This window comes from Daphnia pulicaria, chromosome 8, assembly GCF_021234035.1.
Source record: "Daphnia pulicaria isolate SC F1-1A chromosome 8, SC_F0-13Bv2, whole genome shotgun sequence".
In the NCBI taxonomy this organism is placed as follows: domain Eukaryota; kingdom Metazoa; phylum Arthropoda; class Branchiopoda; order Diplostraca; family Daphniidae; genus Daphnia; species Daphnia pulicaria.
In genome coordinates, this window is record NC_060920.1 from 9,492,934 (window position 1) to 9,518,680 (window position 25,747).

General features: G+C 39.6%; 8 protein-coding genes and 1 long non-coding RNA gene across 16 annotated transcripts in view; 5 read left to right on the forward strand and 4 right to left on the reverse strand.

Moving 5' to 3' along the window:
* LOC124310828 (A disintegrin and metalloproteinase with thrombospondin motifs 9-like) overlaps positions 1–4,396 on the reverse strand; it is a 33,468-nt gene extending 29,072 nt beyond the window's left edge. The window contains exons 1-3 of one of the 2 annotated variants that reach the window (XM_046774877.1): positions 3,808–4,396; positions 3,667–3,737; positions 2,624–3,576 (exon numbers count right to left, since the gene is read on the reverse strand). The gene's annotated coding sequence lies outside the window, so the exon portion shown is untranslated. The remainder of the gene's footprint in view (positions 1–2,623; positions 3,577–3,666; positions 3,738–3,807) is intronic. The other variant, XM_046774878.1, reaches the window with a different exon arrangement.
* A 554-nt stretch (positions 4,397–4,950) lies between these two features.
* LOC124311521 (protein Asterix-like) lies at positions 4,951–5,633 on the forward strand. Its single transcript, XM_046776050.1, has 4 exons — positions 4,951–5,114; positions 5,186–5,291; positions 5,366–5,463; positions 5,536–5,633. The coding sequence occupies exons 1-4, from the start codon at positions 5,062–5,064 to the stop codon at positions 5,609–5,611; spliced, it is 333 nt and encodes a 110-aa protein (XP_046632006.1). The 5' UTR covers positions 4,951–5,061; the 3' UTR covers positions 5,612–5,633.
* A 943-nt stretch (positions 5,634–6,576) lies between these two features.
* On the forward strand, positions 6,577–11,870 carry LOC124310930 (cytosolic carboxypeptidase-like protein 5). 5 transcript variants are annotated; one of them, XM_046775100.1, is made up of 14 exons: positions 6,577–6,836; positions 6,889–6,934; positions 7,348–7,524; positions 7,591–7,733; positions 7,798–8,086; positions 8,146–8,447; positions 8,509–8,827; positions 8,890–9,028; positions 9,086–9,267; positions 9,333–9,448; positions 9,522–9,743; positions 10,360–10,498; positions 10,620–10,816; positions 10,913–11,870. In XM_046775100.1, the coding sequence occupies exons 3-14, from the start codon at positions 7,350–7,352 to the stop codon at positions 11,291–11,293; spliced, it is 2,604 nt and encodes an 867-aa protein (XP_046631056.1). In that variant the 5' UTR covers positions 6,577–6,836; positions 6,889–6,934; positions 7,348–7,349; the 3' UTR covers positions 11,294–11,870. The 5 variants fall into 5 exon arrangements, with proteins under 5 accessions (XP_046631056.1, XP_046631054.1, XP_046631052.1 ...); XM_046775098.1 differs by lacking the exon at positions 6,889–6,934 and having other exon boundaries at positions 6,577–6,859; XM_046775096.1 differs by lacking the exon at positions 6,889–6,934.
* LOC124311488 lies at positions 11,807–12,666 on the reverse strand. Its single transcript, XM_046776010.1, has 3 exons — positions 12,503–12,666; positions 12,257–12,427; positions 11,807–12,185 (listed from the first exon to the last, which is right to left on the reverse strand). Exons 1-3 carry the CDS (start codon positions 12,555–12,557, stop codon positions 11,977–11,979), a joined length of 435 nt encoding a protein of 144 aa, XP_046631966.1. The 5' UTR covers positions 12,558–12,666; the 3' UTR covers positions 11,807–11,976.
* Positions 12,667–12,736: 70 nt separating this feature from the next.
* On the forward strand, positions 12,737–14,191 carry LOC124311725. The gene is made up of 3 exons (XR_006910176.1): positions 12,737–12,857; positions 12,933–13,029; positions 13,109–14,191. It is a non-coding gene; the product is annotated as an uncharacterized LOC124311725 (long non-coding RNA).
* Positions 14,192–23,231, forward strand: LOC124311095 (sphingosine-1-phosphate lyase-like). Its single transcript, XM_046775393.1, has 14 exons — positions 14,192–14,203; positions 20,214–20,318; positions 20,417–20,564; positions 20,633–20,848; positions 20,916–21,124; positions 21,201–21,233; positions 21,368–21,480; positions 21,540–21,630; positions 21,707–21,916; positions 21,983–22,118; positions 22,185–22,287; positions 22,354–22,500; positions 22,563–22,683; positions 22,746–23,231. The coding sequence occupies exons 2-14, from the start codon at positions 20,310–20,312 to the stop codon at positions 22,869–22,871; spliced, it is 1,662 nt and encodes a 553-aa protein (XP_046631349.1). The 5' UTR covers positions 14,192–14,203; positions 20,214–20,309; the 3' UTR covers positions 22,872–23,231.
* On the forward strand, positions 14,303–18,421 carry LOC124311062 (phosphatidylinositol 3,4,5-trisphosphate 3-phosphatase and dual-specificity protein phosphatase PTEN-like). 2 transcript variants are annotated; one of them, XM_046775341.1, is made up of 10 exons: positions 14,303–14,761; positions 14,829–14,958; positions 15,026–15,200; positions 15,331–15,438; positions 15,529–15,670; positions 15,826–16,261; positions 16,325–16,472; positions 16,547–16,828; positions 16,951–17,110; positions 17,286–18,421. In XM_046775341.1, the coding sequence occupies exons 1-10, from the start codon at positions 14,683–14,685 to the stop codon at positions 17,426–17,428; spliced, it is 1,803 nt and encodes a 600-aa protein (XP_046631297.1). In that variant the 5' UTR covers positions 14,303–14,682; the 3' UTR covers positions 17,429–18,421. The 2 variants fall into 2 exon arrangements, with proteins under 2 accessions (XP_046631297.1, XP_046631298.1); XM_046775342.1 differs by having other exon boundaries at positions 18,199–18,421.
* LOC124311375 (protein lin-37 homolog) lies at positions 18,439–19,735 on the reverse strand. Of its 2 annotated transcripts, none has more exons than XM_046775848.1 (6): positions 19,597–19,735; positions 19,392–19,524; positions 19,105–19,329; positions 18,843–19,047; positions 18,723–18,764; positions 18,439–18,657 (listed from the first exon to the last, which is right to left on the reverse strand). In XM_046775848.1, exons 1-6 carry the CDS (start codon positions 19,619–19,621, stop codon positions 18,544–18,546), a joined length of 744 nt encoding a protein of 247 aa, XP_046631804.1. In that variant the 5' UTR covers positions 19,622–19,735; the 3' UTR covers positions 18,439–18,543. The 2 variants fall into 2 exon arrangements, with proteins under 2 accessions (XP_046631804.1, XP_046631802.1); XM_046775846.1 differs by having other exon boundaries at positions 18,837–19,047.
* Positions 23,133–23,864, reverse strand: LOC124311483. The gene is made up of 2 exons (XM_046776003.1): positions 23,663–23,864; positions 23,133–23,589 (listed from the first exon to the last, which is right to left on the reverse strand). The coding sequence occupies exons 1-2, from the start codon at positions 23,711–23,713 to the stop codon at positions 23,185–23,187; spliced, it is 456 nt and encodes a 151-aa protein (XP_046631959.1). The 5' UTR covers positions 23,714–23,864; the 3' UTR covers positions 23,133–23,184.
* Between the last annotated feature and the right edge of the window lie 1,883 nt (positions 23,865–25,747).

The window sequence follows — 25,747 nt, forward strand, 5'->3', positions numbered from 1 at the left end:
GAGAAATATGGCGTGGCCGCAGCTACAAATGTGACGTCATCCGAGCTCACGGGGATTATATTCCCTTTGGAAATGTTTTTTTGGGAAGAAGACAAAAATGTACCCAAAAAAGGTTCAGATGATTTTTGATGAGCTTTTTTTCTTTTCTCGACCGACCGTCGCTTACCATATAAACAGAGATCAAAGGGGCGGTCCCCCACCCTCACCCGCGTCTAGGATATTTACTCAGAAAAGATGTTTTGATTTTGGACACACAAAAGGCTAGTTGGTAGTACAACAACAACAACAACAGCAACAGCATTCCCTCCCTTTGAATGTAAACGCGACGGATAGAGATGGGCGAGTGGTCATTAGCGCAGCTGTTTGTGGCCTAATCATTCAGGATCTGTGCTGTTAATTCCCCGGGCCATTGAAATTGTTTGAGCTCTTCTCTCTCTTTTGTTTTCCAGTGTTTTTACACTCCATTGGGGTTATGACGTGGGAGGGGGTTTTGATGGGTCGGAGCCAAGTGAAACACATTTTTTTCCCCGTCTTTTGAACGTTGACATTGTCGCTAGAGAATTGGTCGTGAACCAAAGCCAGCGGGAATATAAAAAATAATAAAAATAAGCGAGAGTGAGAGACGAGACAGGAAAAGGAAGAATAAAATATACCCAATAGATTGACACCATAATTTCATGTTGACTACATCAGCTCCTTCTTCTTAGCTTTCAGACTTTTTGACTGCACGTTGTTCGAGCACCCACAATATGACGTTCGGTTTTTTGGTGGGGGGGCCACCCTTGGCTCATCTCCACACCCAGCGTGAGCGCCGGGCGCAACAGCACACGCGGACGGGTTCTATTCGCGCGGGTTCGCCTTTAATTATATCAGAAAAAAAAGAAAGAAGGAGAGAGAGAGAGAGAGAAAAACAACCACCACCACCACCGCACAGTGTGCACGAGAGAGAGAGAGGAGAGACTTGACCTCATTTTTTCCCCGACTGTTGTGGCGGCGGCTGCTGCGCGTGCCCGCACAAACCGTGCAAAATGGATTCAGCAGCCAAACTCGCCACCCCCCCATCTCTTATATAACACACACACGCTCGGCAAGAGAGAGAAACAAACCGACAGAGAAAAGGAGAGAGAAAGAAAAAAAAGTAGACCGAATTATAGTCGAAAGAAAGATAATCAAAAAACATGTGTCTAACTAGCCGGCCGGTATATACAGTCCTGTAGTACAGAGCTGTGTAAAATAGAGAGAGAGAGACTCTCTACGTGAAGCCCCGTCAGCGTGAAAATCCTATTTTTTCTTTCAAATTTCTTTAATGATTTTGCACAGCACGCGAACCGCCGTGCCGCTTTTTCCAGACGATGACCAGACATGCCGTGCAAACACACACACACACACGCTCGCTTCTTTTTTTTTTTTTATAAATAAAAATTTTTTGTTTCTTTTTTTTCCTTTTTTTTTTAAATTTGTGAGCTGAGAAAAAAATAAAATTTCCGCCGGCGTGAGCGCAACAGCAGAAATCAGACGTTTCTCTGGTCGCCGTTTATGGCGGACTGTGTATAGTTTACTGGGCGGCCCTACTAAGTTTGATTTATGCGATGGACCACCGGTGTGTGTGTGTGTGTGTCTATGCGGATTGTATAGCAGATGTAGTAGCAGCAGCAGTTGTGTATCTTTGGGTTGGGGGGGGGGTAATTACAAATGGTAACACATCATAATTGAATCAACAGACGGACGAATCCGTGTAACGTCTAACGAGCTGCTGCTGCAAGCACCACATCATTTTACGATTCAATCCGTCACAAATGGCGACCAGCCATTTCTTCTGCGCACGGGGTTAATTGAAAGATGATTCCAATCTGTTATTACGTGACTCCCGATGACGGATCTTTCTTTTTTTTTCCTCCCATCGGGACAAACGGGAAGAAGAAGAAGAAAATTTCGTGAGAAAATGGGAAACGCGCGTATGACAAAACTTGGGCGACTTGTATCAAAACTAAAGAGGAAGGAGAACCAACGTCATATTTTTGTGTGTTTTTTCTCTCTTTTGTTGGTTTTTCGAGAGCTGCGCCCCGCTGCGTTCGGTTCGTTTTGAGTCTTTTTGGCTCGGTTCCCAGACAAGTAGAAGTAGAAGAAGAAGAAGCCATCTTTTATTTTTATTTTATTATTTTGAAAGAAAAAGAAATTCTCCATTTTCATGTCTTCCCTTTTGTTTTGTTTTGTGCCCGTCACGTTTCCGCATTGGAACCGTTCTTTCTTCTTTGGCCGTCTCGTGCGCCTCTGTATGTGTCCTTCATCCAGCGACTAATCGTTCCATTTCCCGCACCTTATCATTTCCCTACTCCCCACTGGATTGTTATTCCGCGCCAATCAAACAAACTTGTTCGCAGAAAACTCTCAAGTCGACTCATTCATACGAGAGATACAACAGAGAGGCCCCCCCCCCTTGAGGCCTTTCTTGTAAAAGTGGAAATGAATGGGCGAATTTCAGCGGTAAAAGTTATGCCGACAAAAATACTAAGACAATGGCCTTCGTAAATCGAGTAAAGGACGTGGCAATCAGACAGACACACACACACACATATGAAAAAGAAAGAAAGAAAGAATGTCTATTTAATTGCAGAATAATTACCCGGTCGTGTATGGGATAATATCCGAATTTGGAAGTGACAATGAACGCGGGCGACGAGAGGAGATAATTCCGCCCTGTTTTCTTTGCCTTTCTTTTATTTTATTTTAATGAGTCAAAAGATACACGCTCCTTTCAGTCACCTAATAATAGTTTGTGGCGATGGAATGGCAGCAGCAGCAGCAGCAGCAGTCGCCCTTTTTGGTTGCGGGAAAATCTTTTTCCGCGCGATGAACGGCCAAGAAATGACGGCGCGCCAAAGTTCAAAAAGGATCGAATCCGCACTGGCTCGGGCACCACAGGTCGGATGATGATGGCGATTGTGATGCTACACTCACACAGACACATGCACACTCGACACGAGGCGAACTCGACACTTTTCTTCTTCTGGTGGCAGTGATGATTTGGGTTGTCAATGAATTTCACTTGGTCTCAAAATTGGCAATTTCACTTTCGTCCAAGAGTTTATGAATGAAACGTAAAACGGACAAAACGACGATGACTCGAAATGATTTTGTGTTTGACCGGTTTCCGATGATAATATCGATCGTACAGCAGATTTCCCTCCCAAAAAAATACAAATTTTGAATTTTCTACTGTTAGACTGGGTATGTGTGTGTGTGTGTGTGAGTCTTTTGTCTTGTCTGGACAGCGCAAAATAGAAAAAAAAATTGAAATTTGGTGTTCGGGTGTTTGTGTGTGAGAGAGGTGTTGTGTGTGTGTTGTCCGTGCCTGTGTGTAAATAAGAAAAAAAAATGTATGTGTGTGTGTGTGTTATTTAGCGAACGCGAAAAAGAACACGAACAACAACACCAGCGCAACCCCGAACCGAAGCGTCCGATCGTAGCGGCTGACGGCCGCAGACTGAAACGACGATGAATTTCGTCTGGGGCTGGTGGCCATTGAACGCGGAGCGATGGCGGGTGGTGAGCAGCAGCACACGGCCAGGCTGTCAACTAATAAAGAGTCAAAAAGTAAAATAACACTCGCACACATTTCTTTCTTTCCTTTTCTGCACAGTACAGCCAATCATTCCATTCGAATACCTTCATTGCGGTTATTTGAACAGTTATATAGCGCGCGAGGTGCGAAATATGCGCCAAGAGAGATGTAGACACTAGAAAATAATTGCGATTACAATCTAATTTATAGAAAATCTGTTTGATTTAAATTGAAATGATAATAACCTTCACATTCCCGATTCGCCGGCTGTTACGCTCGCCAGTACGAAACATTTCTCACTTTTGTTTTGTTTTGTTTGTTTCCGAGTCGTTTGATGTGTTTTGCATACTTCCTCTTGACGTCACTTCTTTTATTATTTTTCTTCTCTTTTTGACACACTCAACAGCTCAAGAAGGAAACGTGCCGCATTCGCCAAAGGAAAGGTTATCCAGTATGATGCACAGCACAGCCAAAGAAAAATGAAATTTAAAATTTAAAAAAAAAAAAAAAAAAAAAAAGTGAAACGATACGCTCACGCGCGACAACGAACCGACACAGAGTAGGAGATTCGTCCGGTCCACTGGGCGGCTTTGACACTGAAACTTTTTCGCCACCACCAGGTGGTGTTGCTTGGCGAGAAAACAACAAAATGTGGTCTGTGTGTGTTTTTCGGTCGGTTTGTCATTTTCAAAAGGTCTTCCTGGGCGAGTCGATCGTCTCAAGTTTGCAAGTTTCTTGTTGAAACTTTGGCAGAAATGGACTGACAGTTTTACGACGGAGGAGGGGGGGGGGGGTGAGGTCAAGATCTTGTGCACTGTGTGCATGTAGAGTTGTTGTGTTGTGTGTGTGTGCGCTGGCGATGTAGCAGGGCGACGGCACCGGAGTTTTCCCTAGTCAATATTTGTAGAAATCGGAGGACGCGTCACTCTCTTGTGTGTGTGTATGCGTGCAACAAGCAACCGGCCAACAGCACACAAATAACGGCTGGTCGAGTCGAGTTGGTTCAGCTGTTGAACGTTGACAAGAACGAAAAAGGGAGAAAAGAGTCGAAAAAAGCGATGGCGATGGTTTAGAGCGAGAGAGAGGAAAAACACACTATGAAGGGAATGAGAAGCAGGAGAAGGAGAGATGATGGCAACTGTAACCAAATTGAGAATTTGAAACCGTCGCGTACAACAAGTAAGTTGCTGAACTGTAGAAGCTGCGTCATCAAGGTCTACTCCGGGCATCAAATTGCCACACACACTTATTCAAATAAAGGCCGCGGAAATTATAGAGGAAGGAATGCGCTTCGACGAAAAAAGAACACCACAATCTCTTTTTTAAAAAACACGCCACTTTGCTCATGACCTTGTTTGAAGCTTGTTAGTTTCACCGCTAGATGGCGTCAGCTTGTTACGTCAAGGCAAAGTTTTTTTGACGTTGCCCGATTGTGTCGTCTGAAGCAAATATTTTGGCTAATTGAATTACACTCGATCGTCATCCGGTAACTTAGAGAAATGTTTGGCGTTAATAACTCTTCCGATTCGAGAAGATCCGACAAAATTCACCGGTAATCAATATTAATTATTGCTTTCTAATTACGATTAATTCAATGAGACTTTTTTTTTGCTCTTTACAAAGTTACAAGGCATCGGCTTTCAACCAGAATCAAAATGGAGAAGACTTGACTCCCGATTATATGAATGTGTTGGGTATGGTTTTCAGCATGTGCGGGTTGATGATGAGAGTAAGCGACATCTCTTTATTTCAACAATATTCTGTTTGATCAATGTTCTGATGATACAAATTAAACTTATTCAGTTGAAATGGTGTGCCTGGGCTGCTCTGTACTGCTCTTGCATTAGTTTTGCCAGTTCCAAAATCAATGACGACACCAAACAGATCCTCAGCAGCTTCATGTAATTCATTTCAATTTTTAACACATTATCTGTCATGTTGAATCACATTTCTTTTTCCTCTAAACATTTTAGGCTTTCCATTTCTGCTGTTGTCATGTCTTATCTTCAAAACCCAACTCCTATGGTCTTACCCTGGTCAAGTGTTTGAAGATCATCATCACTTTAACAAATAAACAACCCTAATTTGAATAGATTGCCCAAGAATAAACATTTTGAATTCCTTTTATTCGCGACATACGGGGATCAATATCCTGGTCAACTTAACGATGGCAGCCAGGAGTAACAGCCAAAGAGGAATAAAAATATAATAGAGAGCAATGCCAGAAGAGGGACTGTCTAGTCTATTACACAGAAGACACTGAAATGTGATTTTGAGCAGTATAGGGGACATGAGTGTTACCAGCTTCTTGCAAAAATACCATGGTCTAGAGCGTAAGTGTTGAGAACAATGCTGTGAGAAAATGTGAAGAGCCAACAGAACAATTATCAGACAATCCCAGAACCAGACAGGCACCAAGACCAGAAACCAGCTCCATTGGGTTCTGTGATCTATATTGATAAATAATAAAAAGATATTAGATTATTGAAATGTAAAATTGTTAGATGATGTCACAAACTGTGTACCAAGTTGGAGAACCAGAAGTATCAGGAATACCAGAGCTACAAACCAGGCAACTAATGCCCTATGAAGCAAAGCCATGGAGCTGACTTGTTTGTTACGGAGGAAAACTTTGCAATATCCTAAATGTTACCAGTCTGAGAATTGAAACAAACAACATTAGATCATGGTGAAAGCAAAAAATAAATGTTGTTGACATTGATATATAATCCTTTTCTCATGACATGATGGCTAACTGAAAATTAAACATAACTTACCAATTCAATTTGTGTTATCACATCTACCATTTCAGGATTTTTAATGTAACTTGTTTTGTCACAATTTAACAATAAAAAAAAGGCACAAGGGAACACAATACCAGTCAGAGTTTTAAACAAGGGTTTAGTCAGTAACGTCGACATAGGCATACATCGATGGACAAAGTTTTCACGTATCTTTAAAATATTTTGCCGAACAACTTGAATACTCTTCGACGAAGCATAACTCGCACGTTTTACGAAAATATTATGTGTTGATAACCCAAGGATAAAGTTTTCTCGCGATACTAAATTAACAATGTGGAATCAATTCTTGTAGATCGGCCATAGATGTCATTTCTGTAATAGCAGACGAAAAGACGCCATTGTTGTTTTCATTTTTCACAAGAGAGATACAGTAAAACTTGCTTCTAGTTTTCGATAATTAATACAGTAGTTGTAGATCATTTCAAAGGCTCGCAACATTCCTGCTCATAATCCGATTCATCCCAGAATTGGTAATACAATAATATAGGAAAAGGTTCATATAAAACTCTTTCTTCGTATCAGTGTTCTCAAGGTTAACAAAGGCGATGAACCCGTACGCTGTTATCTAGTAAAGCTTCCTAGTTCTTTATTATTTGGGGCATTGGGGTTTTGATCGAAGTGAAAGATCATCCGCTGGTAGTGAATAAATCGATAACCTTCTCTGTTCAAAATAATGTAGAAAATATCTTGCATATCTTGTATGTTCACCACTTCACCTCATGTTGAATTGCACACATTTTCATTGCTAGCATTCTCTTAGTTCTTAGTTGTTAATCACCAAGATTAAAGTCTTGTTGTTGTGAAATTGGATTAGTTAGCCTTTTTCTCTTTTAAAAACATTCATGAAATTTCTCATAAATTCTCATTTTCATTAGCAATATTCGGTATGTGAATCCTGGTGTAACTTTTCCTCTGCTCTTTTAGTGATTGATGTACAATCTATGTCTAAGTATATTCATTTACTTGTGCTTATTGTAACAGGAATGAATGAAACTATTGGAAGTTTCCACTTTCACTCTGATTTTGACTCTGGGAACTTGGCGAAGGTGGTGATTAACGAAAAAAATGACAATGAATTTCATCTTTGGACACTGCCTGACTGTGCCAACACACCTTATGAAAATGGTAACAGGACATGGTTCTACTTTGGAGTTAAAGGTCAGTAATAATGCTTTTATTCACAGCCACTAACTGAACATTCCTAACATTGTTTCATGTGTGTAGGACCATGCAATACCACAGTAAAGTTTAATATTATGAATCTTAACCGACAAGCAAAGCTGTATAGTCAAGGAATGAAGCCTCTATACAAAGTACTCCCTCATCAAGAACAGTGGGAGCGCATAAAAGACAAACCATTGTGCAGCGTAAGATTTAATACGCCTTCTTTGTGTAATTTGGAGTTAAAATATTGTTAACCGTTCTTTGCAGATGGAAGATCAAAGCTTTGTATTAAGCTTTAAGTTTACCATGCCATTGGAGGAGAATTCTACCGTCTACTTTGCCTTTTGCTATCCTTACTCATATTCTGACTTGCTTTGTGATTTGGACGCGCTGGATGCCCGATTTTCAGCCAGAGAAGGAAACATTTATTTCGGCCGGGAGCTTTTGTGCAATTCCTTGGAGCAACGACGGGTTGACTTAGTAACTGTAACACGGAATGGAGACGAAAATCGTCGTGATAAGCCTGTTGTTTTCGTTAGCGCTCGAGTTCATCCAGGTAAAGCATTTTCGTAGGTGTAGTTTACCGTAACGTAAACTAATTATCATTCTCTTTAGGAGAGACACCTTCGAGTTTTGTTTTGAAGGGTTTCATGGACTTTATTTTGAAAGAGGACGATATCCGTGCACAAAAACTGCGCGAGAATTTTATTTTTCTGCTGGTCCCCATGCTTAATCCTGATGGAGTGTACCGAGGACACTACAGAACTGATAGTCGAGGAGTTAATCTCAACAGAGTATACCTTGAGACGAACGCTGAAGTGCATCCGACTATTGCTGCCACCAAACAGCTTTTGATAGATCTGGCCAAAGAGGACTTGGTTATGGAAACAAATTCCATGTGTAAACTAGAACAGCAGGTTGGATAAAGTTTTATAGATTCATTTGTTGTTTCAAAACTAATATTTGATCGAAACACAGGTTAAAGATGCGCTGACGGTAGAAACAGATGATTCTAACTGCCGGGACACTTCGGACACATTATGGCCACTTAGCTTTAAAAATGATGGCGGCCGCACGAACTTTGCTGGACTTCAATTTCCAAATACCTCGGAAGGAGCTGCTATATCGATGTCGTCGTCAGCCATCCTTAGTGGAAGTACACTTGAGGGCGCCGAAGAGGGAGACGTTAGTGCGCAATATTTTGATGTCGCTCCAGCAACATCCCCTGCAGCTGTTCCGTCCAGCAAATCTCGACTGTTTGCCTACATAGACTTACATGGCCATGCGTCTAAAAGAGGTTTTTATCACCAACATGCGAACTGTTAGTAAAGTGTAACCTCAATTTCTTCGGTGTCGTAGGCATCTTTATCTATGGAAATCATTTCAAAGACGCAAACCAGCAAGTCGAGTGTCTTCTCCTGCCAAAATTGATCTCGCTCAACAGCCAACACTTTGATTTCTGGGCTTGCAATTTCTCTGAAAAGAACATGCGGCAAAGGTTAGTCGAATTAATTTAGCAGCAGTATATATTTTATTGATTAATTTTGTTTATCAGAGATAAACGTGACGGATTAAGCAAAGAAGGGTCCGGTCGTGTCGCCATTTCGAAGTTGACTGGCATCCCGAGGAGTTACACGCTCGAATGCAACTATAACACTGGACGTATGCGTAATATTTTGAGCCCCCTGCCAACGGATAAGTTTCCACTGTTTCACGCAACTAGTGCTGATGCCAAAGGTATTACACGGGCTCAGTATCACTACTGTTTGTCAAATTCCAATACTAACAAAATTCTGGTATAGATGACGAACGTTTAGAGGGATCAACCATATCGCGCAGAAGGACTGTCAGTGCCGGACCAAGTTTAACGGATGCATTTGCTCCACCAGTTCCTTATGCAGAGCAATCGTTTCAGGAGGTATCATAGATGTTCAACACTATCGATGTTTTTTTTTTAGAATTTCATGTAAATAGCTGACTCTCGCTCTTAGGTTGGCGAAGCTATGGCCGTGTCACTTCTTGATCTTATTGGGGCCAATCCAATGAGTCGTCTACCACAATCAACTTACGGAGACGTTGAAGGGGCTCGTCAATGGATTCGACTTCACTGCCTAGGACAACGCCGATTCCCCTTTGTGGAAGCCGATGCCGACGAAGAAAGTGCCGGTTCTCATCTACCCTCTAGCGTTGCAACAACAAACTCACTTCAACAGGTTACAACCGTTTAATCCTTTCTATCGTCTATTATCACACCTTTTACGCGTGGCGAAAAGTCTTGCTTTCATCGTTTCAAATTTGCAACTATACCGACAAATTTAACAGTCCCTACTCTTGAGATTTTGAGATTCTAGAATTGTATTGTACACTTGTTAAAGATTTGATAAGATAGCGACCCATGTCGTCCATAGGGTCTTCTTTCAAGAATAATGATACATAATTCTTCCCTCTGCCTTCCAAGAAAAAAGTAATTTTATTTGGAATGAAGCTTTTAGTTTCTTAAATAGATATTGTCAATAACACTTTCTAGTCCACAAGTACGAAGTTTTGAAGAAAAAAAAATCCCCAGCAAGCTTTGGCTTACAGCCCACCTAACTTTATTTTGACAGCTCTTTATTTTCGTTCGACATTCGTCCGTCGCTTTGTGTGTTTGTACTCTTTTCGTCCTCATATTTTTATTTTGAACGATAACACAATACATTCCCTTCGTCTGGGCCCCATTGGATTGCTCTTTTATGAAGTCTTTTCACGTGGCGTTTAGTTGCCAAAGCACATTTCATTCAACTAATATTAACGAACTGCCTGCAAACTCGTGCAATCTGCACTCTTCAGGTTTCTCAGCGAGATTCTCTAGCCCTCGCCACCACTTCGACACCCACGACTGGCGATTTGGCTTCGACTGTCATGTCCCACTTGCCGGCAAAGAGACTTTCGCCAGGGAAAAGACTACCCAAATCCAGAGACAAAACTAGTGAGTTCCACATTTGCTGGTGTATCATTGTTAGGACTTTGTGGTGTCTCAATCTCACCACTCCTCCTATCGGTCGATTGTTGTTTTTTTTTCCACCCCTTTCATGGTTTGTTTGCATCAGATCGTGTTCGTGTTCGTAAGCCTTGGCCTGGCAGTCCCCGGATTAAGGAGTCGCCCAATCAGAGCCCCAAACAACAGGGACCATCTCCGGTGGACTTTGCACCCTCCTCACCCAGCTACCAGCACTTTCCCAAGCAGGTCAAAAGCCCGCCGAGTGCTCGTCGTGTTCCCAGGAAAAAGTCTTTGAGGAAAACTAAAGTAAGTATCATTTCTTCTTTTGATTTTGGCCGTGACACTGATACGCAAACTGGTTGAAACCTGAAATGATGATTCTTGTTTTCTTTTTTTTTTTAGGTTCAACCCGTCGTGAAGAAGGATGGAGTCGTTGACGTCGAACTGAATGCTACACCACACGCTACTTCTCCAGCTTCACCGCCCAAGCAATTGCTTAAGCGAAAGCGTCGCAAGTCTAGAACCATCAGTCTCAGCGAAAGCTGTAAAGAAAAACGGAAGTTTAAGGGATCACCCGTAGCGGTTGCGGCGGTTGCGGCTGCAGTAGTAGCTGCCTCTGATAATAATCATCCCACAGATGTGGACTATTCTCAGCCTTCTACCTCGGCATCTACTCGCTCGCAAACAAAATCGGTGCTAGTTAAAAAGAAAAAGTTGCTAAAAAAACGTAATGCCACCAGCGTTCTTCAGAAGAAAAAACGAATCACTCTTATTACCGAGTGATGATGATGCTAGTACCACGCATAAATCATTTCTCCTTCTCATTCCCTTATTATTATTATTATTTTTTATTTGATTATTTTTTTGTTTTTTGTTATTACTTAATATTTAGGACACTTAAGTAATCAATCTGATTTCACTACGTAGCTTAGTTCACTTCTCTGGTCGTGGCAAAACACGCTCAAAATCTATTGATGACTTAAATAACCATACTTGCAATCATCCAAAAAGAAAGTATAGTTATTCGTTGATTAACGAACATATTGGCTGTTCTGTTCGAGAGAAAGTCTCCAAACGAAGCTGTATGTATTCAGTTCTATCACACTCAGAAAATGTGGAAATCCAGCCTCGCTATTCATATACGTATGAAGAAACTATGAATATTTATTAAAGAAGATCCTTTGATGTAAAACGAACAAACTCTTGTAAAAATCGTGTTTTCAGTTGAACTTTGCACGGAAGAAAAATACAGTAGATGCTGCGCTTTTCTGTTTCACAACTAGACGACCTCTGTCCTGTTTTCTCATGTATCGTTTTATTCTTTTAGCAAGATAGTCAGAAATCCATTGCGTCCTTAAACCAAAATTGTTTGAAATGTTATAACAGTGCGGTGTCTGATTAATTTAGCTCTAATTTTTTGTTTGTTTTGCATCATGCTCGATATTTCTTTAAAATAATCTAATAATTTACAACAGGAATTTTGGACCTAGTAGAGCCACAACGGCGAACGAAAACAAAGTGGACAAAACCATCTTGACGTTAGCGCCAGCGTTGCAGCCGTCGTGATCGCAAGTGCAAATAAATTGGCGACCACCCATTCCTGTTTTTTGGGTGCAAGCATTGGTAGCCACATCATCTTGACCACACTCGCGAATCACCCTGACGTTGGACTCGACTGAAAATATGAGAAGATCGAAAAATCGTTGGGATCAGTCAGTAGTAACAAGTTTAAGTAAAACGACTTACTTCCAGCGATATCTGGTGCGTCTTGGTCAATTTTCCTGCAAACAGTGTGCTGCTTAGCTCCTCCGGACAGTTCGTTGCAGTCCCTCAAGAAATTGGGATTTAACGTGTGAGTGTCGGAACATCCCGTCTTGTTTGTTGCAGAGTTGCATACGTAGCATTTAATGGCATCGCCTATGGAACAAGATTCAAAAATGGAAAATATTCGTTAGATTGACTTTAAATTGAGGGACGAATGCCGCAACTTGCCAGTGGAAATGAAGAAGGTGGACAGGACAATCGAGCACAAGATCAGAGAATTCATTTCGGATTTTTAGGTGGATGGCAAGGGAACTTGTAGGTGCAGCCTAACAGTTGGATACGAGAGGCTTATAAAACACTCAACTGTCGATCTGAATAGCTTGCCAACGTCTGCGTCGAAACCCTCTGCGTTCGATTTATTTTCTTGGCCGTTTTTCCCTTCGAGTCTATCTCGTTCCGGCTAGTTTACTCCAGCACAGTGGACATGCTGTGCAAAGTTAATCGTCGTATGTGAAATTTGATTTTGAACTTTCTTCGGATGCGTCTCTCAAAAAACGTGGCGTTGATCATACAGAGAAGGCAGGTATAGAGTGTAAGAGATTTCTAAGGTCGATACGGCATAAGAGATAAGGTGTCCTTTAACCAATTTGAATTCCAGGCATGTCAACGGTGATGAAAGGATCGCGCAAATGCAAAATAAATTGTCGACCTATTCCACATTGGTTTTCCTCAGCATAAATATTCAACACAATCAAGTAATTGAGTATTGACGTACAATTCGTTGAAACAGTAACGATGACATTTTACGCCCGTTTTTAAATCTTGAAATTGTAGGAGAGCCATTACATTAGGTCAGATTCGATCAGGTAAGTTTAACCGCACAGAGCCGGTAATTGGGTTCGCCGGAGTTAGTCTGTCTTGTCCAGAATTTCAAATGACTGTATAATCGAAAGAAAAGTTTATGCTACTGAAGTATTCCGTTATTACCTAGTCATGAAGCCATATTTTGAAAATGATTTACTACTCAATTATTCCACAGGCGCTCTTCATTTCTCCACGTATAGTATTTCCCCTGTGCACATTTTAGCATCATTCGACGAAAACTCGGAAAGAAAGTGGGAAAAACTCCTCTCAATTTTCTAACAACTAACAAGGGAACTTTATTGGCCATCCTTAATCGCATGGGGTGAGAAAACATATAGGATTTTAGAGAAAAAACATCAATTGACGGCGGATTTTCCATTAACATTAAATGCTTTGACCTATTCAAGCGATATAAGCTGTATACATGGTTCTTGATAGGATACTGAAGTATAAGCTCGGAGGGGGGGGGGGGGATTTGTAATATTAATCCGCTTTTACCAGACATTCACACGGCATGCTACACCGAACATGAATCTCATACAAAAAGTTAAGGTGCGTCTCATTGTCATTCTCAACTGCGCGCCTCCCATCTCCAATCTAAAGTAGAAGAAGTGACAAGTCGAAAATATCGTCATTCTCTTATCTAAAATATTTTGTAATTTGTATTCATCTTTTTTTATATATTCGAGCTTCACTATGCACAATAAATGTACTTAATTGTACTATCTATTAGGAGTAAACTGTTTACCGCCCATCAAACATGCCGCTCAGTACCGTTAGTACCGCTTGAATTGGTTGGTTGCATAACTTACATAACGTGTGCTTTTACGGAGAAGATAGCAGCATCCGTTCAAAACTCTTTGTAAACTGGTGATAATGTGTTAACTTAAAAAATAGCATAACAAATTAGGTTGAGTTGATGACATCTGGAAGTCTAAAAGTCTGAAAGTCAAGGAGGCGAGCATTAAACATACATTTTACTTGTTTTGAAAATGCGAGTTTGAATATATGACTTGACTTCGTCGTCAAACTATTCTCAACAGTCAACTGCTTGAGGGGAAATGTGTAGGTAAGTCTTAAAGACGGTGAAAAGCGGCGGTCTAGCAGCGCCTTTTCGGATGCTTTGTGTACTAATCTCGACCTACTAATTTTTAGTCTGGCCTTATCTCGTGTATTAACACTACTTGTTCTTCAAGCTAACAAAGCAAGTCGAGGCAAAGCTGTTGTATCGTATCCGTTTGCTCTTTTTAAACTTTATTTGGTTGGAAATGACGATAATCTCTTGTGAAAGACGAGAGACAAAGCACCTGTCAATTGTGTCAAACTAGTCGACTGTAGATTGCTTTAAAGAATTTTACATGTCGTCAGTTGTTGTCAAGTGAGAGTTAAAAGGGGAGAAAAGTGCCGTCTGAAAGAAGAAAGTGCGTCGGTTTGTGCAATTGTCCCTTGTTTGCCTTTTTCCAATTTTATGGGTGTGATATTGTTGACAATTAATTAAAATAATAAGTGATGGTGATTATTGATTTGTGAAACTCATTAAAAGAATGGCAAGCACTATCAAAGGATTGGTTAGTCGCAAGAAGAAGCGCTATAAGGAAGATGGATTTAATCTAGACTTGACTTGTAAGTCCACCGTATTATTATTCCCTCTATATTTCATGCTAAACAACTTTTTTTTTCTTCCAAATAGATATATTTGACAATGTCATTGCCATGGGATATCCAGCTGCCAAGCTAGAAGGAGTCTATCGAAATCACATTGATGATGTGTATAAGTTTTTGGAAACAAAACATAAAGATCACTACAAGATATACAACTTGTAAGCTAACTATAATAATTTTTAATCCAAAAATAGAAAACAAACATTTTTTCTTTTGAATTTTTAGGTGTTCAGAGCGTTCCTATGACTACAGTAGATTCAACAATCGAGTTTCTTCCTTCCCATTTGATGATCACAACCCTCCTAAACTGGGGTTGATAGAGCCATTCTGTAAGGACATGGATGAGTGGCTTAATCAGGATCAATCAAATGTTGCTGCTATTCACTGCAAAGCTGGAAAAGTAATTCATATTAACATTTTGTGTTAGGACATGTGTTTTTATGGGCAAAGCCTGAACTTCTGTCTATTTCGCTGAGGATGAAGAGTAATCAATCATATTTCATTTTTGTCAATCTTCTTTTTCGTTATAGGGAAGAACCGGTTTAATGATATGCTGTTATATACTACATCGAGGATGGGCCGAAAATGCAGATGACGCCCTTAAACACTATGGGCAGACGAGAACTCACGATACTAAAGTAAATATAATAATGAATATATAAACTTTGATAGCAGAATAACCATATATTTTTATGTTAATCATTAATCATTGTTTTATCTCCTTTTAGGGTGTCACCATACCTAGCCAGAGACGCTATGTTGAGTATTACGATCAATTACTCAAAGAGGGCGGGTCGGGTTATTCACTGTGCCCTCTCGAGTTGCGTGAAATTCGCCTGCAGCCCATTCCCAATATGAGTGGTGGTTGTGGTAAGGGCTTATCTAACCTCTTAGCTTAGTACGGCTGATAAGTGTATGACGGAAGAGTGATTCGTGTGTTGCGTACTGTTTTGTAAAGCAGACGATAGAGTCAAACATGCACTTGTACCAACTAATTTCCTTTTCGCTTCTCTTTATTTCGATAGTTCCCGTTTTGACCATATTTGAAGCGGAAAGCCAACAAGAATTGAACCCACCAATTGAGCTGACCAAAGTCGGACGCGTGCTACGCATTACCTTGAAAACACCGCTGAGCCTCAAGGGCGACGTGCGGGTGATCCTCAAAAACAAACCCAACGTGATAATGCTGAAAGAGAAGATGTTTCATTTTTGGTTCAACACCTATTTCGTCAAAGACCAAACTCACCCACCATCACCGTCCCCATCGTCTCGTCGAACTCTCAATGAGAAAAATGACCTTACATCCAACGGATTGGATAGTACCGCTTCTATGACTAAAGCTGAAGGATTAGCTTTGAAAAATCGATTTATAGGCTCATTAATTGAACGACCGGAACATTCTGGGAGTTATCCGACCAACCATCTCAGCCCGAACCTTGTCTTGTTGTCTAGTTCATCCAGGTGCGTCTTTTCTCGGCTGGTGGATGTAACAACTTGCGTTTTAATGCTTTTGTTCTCTTTCAGGGCGTCATCTTTGAATTCAGTGTATTCGGAAAACTCCTCTGCGCCTACCTCGGAGCTTAACCAATGGCTCAGCGTAACGTTAATGAAACGTGAGCTCGATAAAGCTTGCAAAGATAGTAACCATAAAATTTTCCCTTCGGATTTTAAGGCAAGTCATTTGAGTAGTATTCAGTTAAGTTGCAAGAATTTTTTATTTATTTACCCCTTGTTAAAAAAAAATAGACGACATTGTACTTCACTCGTCCTGGACAGGTGCCTTTGAGCACCGTTGGAAGTTTACCGAATATGGATTCCGCTGCCCGGGCTAGCCGCAGTAGCATGGCTGTCATGAATTGCAGTCCTGCTATCACTCGTTTCCCCTCTGCCACTTCTAATGGTTCAAACCGACCCAAGACTATTGCAACAAGTGGAAATCCAGGGGTTAAATTGAGTCCTCCTCAGAATCTTGGCCTTCTTGGTCCGATTTGTTGGAGGGCTAATCCGACAACGAAGACTAACGTAGAGGTAACATTTTTACTTCTAATTTCACATCCGATCTAAAACAATATGTTAACTACCATTATCTATAATCACAGTATAATTTTATATCAAAACAAATTAAAATTGTGATGACCTTTTCATTTCAGATCAATAATACTGAAGGAGTTGGAGGACATGACCAATTACCTCGCCATTCGGACTCTAGCCAGACTTGGAGTTCCGAAAATGATAGTTCAGACGTAGAAGGGTCAGAGCGAAACCAATTCCAGAAGCCACCGAACCAGGAGCAAGAAGAAGGCGAGCAAGGTTCGTAATCTCTGGATTGATTGTTAGAATCCACGGTGATGAACAAGCAACTCTCGTACCTCTTTAAATTATTATCTTCTCTTTTCATCACTCGATTCTTTCCCCCCTCAAATTGTCTACATCTTTTCCTCTTTTCTTCCTTATCTGAAGCGTTTCTATGTATGTTCTTGGGTAGATGATACTTGCACCTCTTCGGATCCTGTTGGTCGCTATCGGTTACTCTCCTTTTCGGCTTGCACCTCTGGGGGTACTCAAGAAATAGTTCGTCTGAGTCCATCGTCTGTTGACCTTACGCTGAAAGGTTGGCCTTCCACCTGAATAGCAGCATGTTGATTTGGTTCCCTTTTTTCTCCGTCTTCTATCTCTTTGTTGGCACACTTCTGTATTACTCTCCTGCCTTTTACGCCTTTTTTTGTCCCCTTCTCCAGACAGAATCAATCAGTTACTGCTGACGTTTTGCGATTCTACCCGATGTCGGCTTCTTTAGAGAAAACAGCACTTCCGAAATATGCGTAAAAAAAACTAAATTTTGCATTTTAAAGTTTGTACTCGGTTCGTTGCAATTTTGCAGTTGGACGTGAGCGATGGCTGTTGCGGGTTATAGGTCACGTTTATTGTTCCCTTGCGTATCATCTTTGTTTCTATGGTTCTAGTTATTTTAATAGTTTCTTTTTCCTTTACAAAATCGGATCGGCTAAGGGTATAGAGCAATATCATCATGCTCCTCTTCACATTATCTCTGATCCCTCATTAATTTTCTCGTGTTACGCAACAAATCCTCCCAGTTCTTGTTTAATCTTTTTTTCATTGTTGAAATAAACATGTGACCTGGATCTCCCTTTATATAAGAGACACCATGCAAAAATTGGCGTCCGAAGTTCGACATTTTTCCCACACTTCGTTATTGATTAGTTCCATTGGTACTCTGTCGTCACTGCATTTTCTTGTTAGATTTGCACCCTTTTCCATTCAATTACAGTTTCTTATTACATGAAATCTCTTTGAACTCCAATCTTTAAACTTACCTACCTTTTTTTATTTTTTGGCCAAGAAATGAAAGATCAATTGAGCACTTATTTATCTTACAGGGGAATCGACCTATTTGTGACCTGGCGTGTGACAAACTGTTAAGAGATTTCTCTTGATTACATTTAACTGACGAGAACCATGTGCGTGTTTGTCTCAAATATCTCATTTGTTTCTTTTTTGTTTGTTCGATTGTTAGGTTGTTTGATTGTTTCTTTTTTTTTTTGTTTTGTATCGGATTGGAAACGGTATGACTGGACAATAATATACTATAACTGAATAGTTTAAAAGCAATAAGTTAATGTTTTTGTTTTAAGATAATATTGAAGCACACGTCCCACAAAACAAACGCTGATGGTTGTTGCATTTTTGTCAAGTAGTACAAAAATATGATGATCACATCAAATTTAAGGGCGAACTAAAATATTCTTAAGAATCTTAGTACTTTCAACATAACGGACTTCATTGACATTAGCCGCCCGTCTCCATTGCTCTCGTACTCGACCCCAATGAGAACAATGCTGTTAAATGAAAAAGAAAACAATTTAGTGAAACTGCATTCGGTCGACCAAATGTTTCTACCCACCTCCTGCAATAGCGATGATACTGATGGAGCCGCCTCATCTTCCTGTTGTATATGATTTTTTACAAAGTAAACAGTTAAGTAAAAATTCTACACAGAAGTTCTAAATTCACTTACACACACATTTAGCAGCAAATCTAGTGATTTTGACTTTCCACTGGGCTTCAGATCAAGGGGAATCCTAGTATCTACAATGTTTCCTTCTTCGTCCAGAGGCATTGCTTCAGGTAATGGCAAGCTATTTACAAAAGCTTCACTATTTTCTTCAAGTTTTAAATCCTCTTTAACCTCAGCTCCTTTATCCTCCAGTTTTTTAGGGGAATTTGCACTGAAATCAAACACAATATAATACTTTTTTAAGGCTAGAAATTAAATGTCAAATTACTTTGCAGCTCCAAATTGTTGGTTGTTTGGTTGATTTTTTATCCAAGCACGACAGACAGGATATAGGGGAGTTTGAGGAGAGAATTTGGCAAGATCAACACTACGGTCATAAAGCTTAAGCACATAAGAATTTTGGTCATTTTTGTAATGTTTATCCACATTTAGGCGCCTTCTTTTTCTTAATGGAGTTTTTATTGTTCCTGATTTCCTGGGAGATGCTGATTGACTACACAATCATAGAAATCAATACAAAATTTTTTTGAATTCTTAATGTATCTTTTTTAGTACCTTCTGCCTTCATGGATTAAATCAGTAACATCTACGTCAGATTCATCGCTATCTTCAGATTCAGTTTTTTCGATCAAAATTTGCAGAGCTCCTTCCAATCTTCCACGGGCTGTGCTAACTTCATGCCCATGATCTATAAAATAAAACAATTCGTGTGATGTACAAATGCCATTCAGCAAAACATGTAAACATTAAACTTTCATACCATATTTCTCTTTATCCTTTCTCATTTCTAGATTTGAAAATAAAGAATTTCTCAAAAGAAATTAAAAATTCGACCGAGTTCCAAACAAACACAGCGTTGCCACTTTCTCTTCTTTAATGGTTGTCAGATTTTACAAAATAAAACAAGGAAATCGGAAGCAGACGAATTGCGGATTTCATAAAGCGGATTTCGATCGGCCCTGAGGAACTGTGAATATTTAGGCTGATATCCGCTACGTATTCAAATATGCTCGAGTGATGATGACTCAAACCGAAAAATAGAATGATTATGCAGAAAAACCAAATTTGAGACGTATCTTTCTGAATTTATGAAGTATGATCAAATTCTCAAAGTTAAATGGCACGTTATTCAATGAGTTGTGTTTGTAAACACATAAAAATATATTTTATGTATATTTGTACAGTGTACATTTCTAAAAATTCATTAATCATAATATTTTATAAGTAATTTTTTTTTCTTATGTAACAATCCTATGAGTCTGGTTGTTTGTTTGCAGTCCAAGGGTGTAGAAGAGGTATATCAATCTTGACATGTTGTGATATTGCTGGTGTTTTTTTTATCTTGTTTACTTTACCTAACTGTCTGATAGGTCCAAGTGTATGGTACTGAGCTGCTGATCCAAGGTTGAATCATTCCTCATTTGGAAATTAGCCAGTTGAAGCCACAAAGGAAATTTGGTTATTGTCATAACCATGTCTCCGGTAGGTACTTAGTATTTATACTGTCAATTTACTAAAAACTAAATTTATCCATCAAGAAATTTAAGACAAAGCATTCTAATTATTCTTTTTAATCACAGCCCAACATAATTGAGGTTGCTAGTCTAATAAAAATGTATATAGACTACCGTTTAAAGGAGCAGTCTCCTTTGAAAGTAATTTTGATATCAGCTGGAGCAGCATATTCCATTGCTCGACTACAGAACTTTCTGACGGATCCAGAATTGTGTAAATATTTGACAACTCTATATAAGAATTCAGAGCCTCATGCAATAATTGTTTTTCTTTTATTGAAGCTGTGACGGAAAGGACAAAGAGATATATCTTCTCATGGATTCGTATGGTACCTTATGTGAAAAAAAAAGTAGAAGAGGAAAGACTTAAGGCTAGACATATGATGGAAGAAGACATGAATAAATGCACCAAATCCCTTAGTGTCTATTATCAATTGCCTAGTAAGGGAAGATCAGTTGAAGAGATTACTAAAGAAGCTAGTGAATATCTAGAGCTAGGTAAATAATTTTATCTTCCTGCATGAAAATAGATTGGACTAGACTGTTTTTTGTTTGTTAACTATAGGAGAATGTGACTGGAAAGCTGGGGGACTTTCAGGGTGTGTTTACAATGTTGATCCAGAAGTTACTACTCTTGTTACGCAAGTTTATGGAATGTCTGCTTGGACTAATCCGCTCCATCCAGAAGTATTCCCTGGAATTCGAAAAATGGAAGCTGAAATCGTCCAAATGGCTATCCACATGTTTAACGGAGGGAACGATACCTGCGGCACTGTGAGATAAAATATGTCGATGTCCAATTATTATGTAACTATCTAACCTTTCGTTATCCGACGCGATTATAATATAGATGACTTCTGGTGGTTCTGAATCGCTCTTACTGGTAAGTAAATGAATTTATTTTAATCTATAAATAATAATTCGATAATGAAAATTGATATTAAATTATGTTACTCAATTCTAAATATTAATTTTATTAAATTTCTAATCTTTTTCTCTTTTCTCTTTCTTTTTTAGGCAGTAAAAGCATATCGAGACTATGCGCGAAATGTAAAAGGCATAAGAAATCCTGAAATCCTTATTCCTGCAACTGGCCATGCGGCTTTTGATAAAGCTTCTCAACTTTATAGGTTTTATTTATTTTAAAATGATTGAAAAAATTGATACCAATCACCCTTGCTACAACCAGGATGCGCCTTGTTCGAGTACCGATTGATCCAAAAACCCAGAAGGCAGACATTAAAGCGATGGAAAAAGCCATAAATAAAAATACTTGCTTGGTATATTGTTGAATATTATTGAGATTTGTAAGGTCACCTTTTGGATCTTTTACATTATATGTTGTTTCGTTTTCAGCTTTTGGCATCAGCACCTGGTTTTCCTCATGGAGTGATTGACCCCGTCGAAGAGATTGCCCAGCTCGGTCTTAAATATGACATCCCTGTGCACGTTGATGCCTGTTTGGGAGGGTTCGTAATCGCGTTTATGGAAGAAGCTGGCTACCGCTTGCCACCGTTTGACTTCAGAGTAAAAGGAGTCACCAGTATTTCGGCCGATACGCACAAGGTGATATACAGTGCTTGCTTTCAATTTGATTTTCCACTATAATTTTTGTATGCGATACATTTACAGTATGGTTATGCGCCCAAGGGAACTTCCGTTATTTTGTACTCCCATCCGAAATATCGCCAGCAACAATTCTTTGTTGCTACTGAATGGCCTGGTGGTATTTACGCATCACCAACTTTAGCCGGTTCTCGACCAGGAGGTAAATTTACACTTGTGGACTTATCACATTTAAAATAATACTCATTGCTCATTTAATTTTGTTAAGGCTTAATTGCTGCCTGCTGGGCATCTATGATGTACTATGGTCGAAGCGGTTATGTAGAAGCTACTAAAAAGATTGTGGAAACTCATCGCTTTATTGAAAGAGGGCAAGCAATATTTGATAACCTGAATATTCTTCTTCTTCAACATTTTTTATGTTTTTCTTCATTTAGTTTGCGCCAAATTAAAGGCATCCGCGTCATGGGACATCCCGAAGCATGCTGTGTTGCCGTGGACTCAATCGACTTCAACATTTACCGTGTATCAGATGCCATGACCAAAAAGGGCTGGAGTCTTTCACCTCTCCAATTTCCTTCTAGGTAATGTTTCAATCATTGAGCAAGTTATGCGAACTATCTAAATAATATTTACGTCCTTTCAGCATTCATTTGACAGTGACTTACCTTCACACTCGTGATGGAGTCGCCCAGCGCTTCGTTGAAGATATGCGCGCTACAGTAGAGGAGATCATGAAGACCCCAAAAGCCGAAGCTGAGGGCGCGGTAAGTTTCTCATCCAATTTTACTTTGATTTGTTTCAATAACTGTATTTATTGCATGGTTAGGCTGTTATCTATGGAATGGCACAAAGTATTCCTGACCGTTCAATGGTGACGGAAATTGCAAGCGTTTTCTTGGATTCCATATACAACCTGAAAAGTGACGTCGTGTCCAACGGCCACGCCAAGTAGGAGACGCTTGTATTTTGAATTGCAAATTTTTCTATTTGCAAACACATTATCTAGTTACTGCTTCCCTTTTTCTAATTTTCTTAATTCCAGTATTCTTTTTAAAAAGCCTTCCTTTTGAGACAGCCTAGGGTACTGATTTATAGTCAGCATTAGTCACTTTACCCATGACTTATTTACAATATTTTTGTAAGTCCCTAAAAGTTAATTGCAATGAACAACTGCAGTGCTTGCATATAAAAAATATTCTAATCAGATTTTGGATTGCGATTGGTTAAACAGTATATTAAATGCAGTTCCAAGTTATTCCCATTTACTATTCCAATGGCATTGAATCAAATACAGGTGGTGCATCAACAATTATCGTATCTAGTCCAGCTGCAACGTCATTTACGTTATGAGTGGGGTCATCCGTTTGGAAAACTGGAAAAGGAGTAGTAGCGATGAAAGTTTGGTTGAGATTTGAAGTAGTGGTCGAAGTACGTTCTCGTAACAATTGCAGAATAGATTGTGTTAAAGTAGACCACCATAGAACAAACAGACGTGGATCCTTAAGAGGTTTTTGAATCGGTTCTGTAATAAGCATGGCGTCGGCAACTGTTCGTGGTTTTGCTCTTTCAGTAATCGCTTCATTAACTTGTATCGGAATATTGTTAGTTTGAACATAACTTTGAAATGCTTTTCCAGTATTTAGGGAAGCTGCGTGAGTACCGCTAATAACCTAAATCGAAATAAACAATTCATTAAAACCAAAATAGGAATAAGGAAAAGGTAAAAGAGAAAGAAAAACTCACGACCAAAACGATGGTGATTGGAAACACAAGCATGTTCAAGGGACAGTTCATGTTTGCGTGTCTGAGGCAGTCAACGGATACATTAACTATTGTGAGCAAAGCGAGCAAGAAACGCTTTTTATACTGCACTTTTATGCAGCGAGTTGCTGTGTTTGGTATTTGATGGGTGTAAGACGTGACGTCTAGTAATATGAAAATGGATCGCTTTTTCCCGCTCGATCGTTTGTAGTTTAGTGGATTGTTACCTGATGTCATGCTTATTTTATGGGCAATATGCAAAAGGAATTCCATTTACCAAAACAGATTAACCTAATTTAAAATTGCCTCGTCAGACATTGCTGTAATGTCGTTGTAAATAGTTTATGTTTATTAAAAGCATAAAATTGAAGCTTTCATTGAATTTGCTGTACTTCTGTTTTTTAGCCTAAAAAAATATCAATTTTTACGAAGTCATTTGAGTATGGTTCCATGCAATAATGCCGCCCTGTGGTCTGATCATGAACTATTCACACACGGTAAAACGGCGGCAAGAGATTAAGAGAAAGACGAGAAAGACTTGCTCCTCGTGTCCGCATGTGACACATCCAACATGTGACTGTGAACACAGTCTAAAGGTTGGACAATTAAGTGATTTTATGCCTATTGCAAGATTTCCGAAAACGTATTCCATCGAGGAACATCGTAAAGTAAGTGAAAATATAACACATAACTATATATTCAATTTCTCGTCTGCCGATCGAGTTGCATGCTTGAATCTGCTTGATGATGAATCTTGTTGTACAACGTTCTAAAGAATTGTTCCCTTGGCAAAATTTTACTTTTGTATGGCCTAGTGAGCTATGAGGTTTTTTGGTATCTGTGGGCCACCCAGTTTTTCTAGAAGAGTTGTTGATTGCACTCAGCAGCAAATTCATTTTGATTTCTCGGTGTGCCATGAGTGGCCATGAGGTCCCTATAAGTCTGTGTTCTCCCTTGAGTCTTGACCGGTCTTGATTCTCTAAACTAATGTGTCATTGACACAGACTTTTGACTAGATTTATTGTCAAAGATTGTAGGCAAATACTAAATGGCTGAGTGACGGTTGACATGAAACTCTGTAAAATGCCTTTTTTCCCCTGTCTTGTCAGTTCCAACATCGTTTCTGCATATATTTTGCATACTTGCTGAAGATGTGTAACACGCGGTTCACAGTTCCAGTCCACTTTTGTTTTGCCCACTTATTGTAATAAGGTGACTCGTTATTTTTATGGAGGAAACTTGTTCAGTTCAATGCCCGATTGCTTGCCGTCAAAGGAAAAATCTCTTGACAGTTCTCTGTTATTTGTCATTAGCTTCGTAGTGTCGCCAACGGTTAATTTAATAATCCAACTGCAGCTAACGAGTTAAAAATTTTCATTTCATTATTATATATATTATGTATACTGGCACAGAATGCGGTGTTGGAAGTGCTAGCGAGCGAAACCCGTTGAGATTTGGTTTTGCATCCGTGACGGCAGTGTTGACCACATTCTTTTCGGTACTTTTCTTTTATGATCTAAAAGGACGTTTTTTGTTGCTGTTCGGTAATTTGGTTTATCACGCGACGACCCGTAAATGCCCGTTCTCCAGATTATCGCCAATGTTGTAACTATTTGGTTGCTGCTGCTCCAATGTTGCTGAGGTTGAATAGTTGTCCAAATGTCGAACGGGGTCTGGTAAAGACAAGTCGATTTCGGCGTCGTCATCAAAACTGCTTTCGAAATCAATTGAAAGCGTTAAAAATCAGAAATTGCGTATGAAAGCTCAACTTTTGACATGTTATACCCATCGTCTTGTTGCTCAATTAATGACATTGGGACGGATTTGAGCTTGCGATACCATCTGGCAGCGTGCAAGAGTCCTAATGCGATTAGCATCAGGCCTCCCACGGTGGTAAACCATGCCCTGTGAGGCTGTGCAAAGAGCAGGACAGCCAAAATTGTGTAGATGACAGTCCGTTTCCAATGATCCAACCATAAGACAGCGTCCCAGCAGTTAAAAATGGGATGGTGTTCATACCTGACATTCGTTTATTTTCTTTTTTAAAATTTCACGTTTTTCCAATTT

What these genes read in the sequence shown, in the direction of transcription:
- LOC124311521 (XM_046776050.1), top strand. Translation starts at nt 5,062, where the DNA reads ATGTTTGGCGTTAATAACTCTTCCGATTCGAGAAGATCCGACAAAATT. An exon ending in AGATCCGACAAAATTCACCG is followed by an intron (nt 5,115 to 5,185) that starts GTAATCAATATT and finishes CTCTTTACAAAG; the next exon opens with TTACAAGGCATCGGCTTTCA. An exon ending in TGTGCGGGTTGATGATGAGA is followed by an intron (nt 5,292 to 5,365) that starts GTAAGCGACATC and finishes AAACTTATTCAG; the next exon opens with TTGAAATGGTGTGCCTGGGC.
- LOC124310930 (XM_046775098.1), top strand. Translation starts at nt 7,350, where the DNA reads ATGAATGAAACTATTGGAAGTTTCCACTTTCACTCTGATTTTGACTCT. An exon ending in GTTCTACTTTGGAGTTAAAG is followed by an intron (nt 7,525 to 7,590) that starts GTCAGTAATAAT and finishes TCATGTGTGTAG; the next exon opens with GACCATGCAATACCACAGTA. An exon ending in CAAATCCAGAGACAAAACTA is followed by an intron (nt 10,499 to 10,619) that starts GTGAGTTCCACA and finishes TGTTTGCATCAG; the next exon opens with ATCGTGTTCGTGTTCGTAAG.
- LOC124311488 (XM_046776010.1), bottom strand. Translation starts at nt 12,557, where the DNA reads ATGAATTCTCTGATCTTGTGCTCGATTGTCCTGTCCACCTTCTTCATT. An exon ending in CACCTTCTTCATTTCCACTG is followed by an intron (nt 12,428 to 12,502) that starts GCAAGTTGCGGC and finishes CTTGTTCCATAG; the next exon opens with GCGATGCCATTAAATGCTAC. An exon ending in CGCACCAGATATCGCTGGAA is followed by an intron (nt 12,186 to 12,256) that starts GTAAGTCGTTTT and finishes TCATATTTTCAG; the next exon opens with TCGAGTCCAACGTCAGGGTG.
- LOC124311062 (XM_046775341.1), top strand. Translation starts at nt 14,683, where the DNA reads ATGGCAAGCACTATCAAAGGATTGGTTAGTCGCAAGAAGAAGCGCTAT. An exon ending in CACTACAAGATATACAACTT is followed by an intron (nt 14,959 to 15,025) that starts GTAAGCTAACTA and finishes TTGAATTTTTAG; the next exon opens with GTGTTCAGAGCGTTCCTATG. An exon ending in CAACGAAGACTAACGTAGAG is followed by an intron (nt 16,829 to 16,950) that starts GTAACATTTTTA and finishes TTTTCATTTCAG; the next exon opens with ATCAATAATACTGAAGGAGT.
- LOC124311375 (XM_046775846.1), bottom strand. Translation starts at nt 19,621, where the DNA reads ATGAGAAAGGATAAAGAGAAATATG. An exon ending in AAAGGATAAAGAGAAATATG is followed by an intron (nt 19,525 to 19,596) that starts GTATGAAAGTTT and finishes TTTATTTTATAG; the next exon opens with ATCATGGGCATGAAGTTAGC. An exon ending in TTAATCCATGAAGGCAGAAG is followed by an intron (nt 19,330 to 19,391) that starts GTACTAAAAAAG and finishes ATGATTGTGTAG; the next exon opens with TCAATCAGCATCTCCCAGGA.
- LOC124311095 (XM_046775393.1), top strand. An exon ending in TCTGACGGATCCAGAATTGT is followed by an intron (nt 20,565 to 20,632) that starts GTAAATATTTGA and finishes CTTTTATTGAAG; the next exon opens with CTGTGACGGAAAGGACAAAG. An exon ending in AAGCCGAAGCTGAGGGCGCG is followed by an intron (nt 22,684 to 22,745) that starts GTAAGTTTCTCA and finishes TTGCATGGTTAG; the next exon opens with GCTGTTATCTATGGAATGGC.
- LOC124311483 (XM_046776003.1), bottom strand. Translation starts at nt 23,713, where the DNA reads ATGAACTGTCCCTTGAACATGCTTGTGTTTCCAATCACCATCGTTTTG. An exon ending in CAATCACCATCGTTTTGGTC is followed by an intron (nt 23,590 to 23,662) that starts GTGAGTTTTTCT and finishes ATTTCGATTTAG; the next exon opens with GTTATTAGCGGTACTCACGC.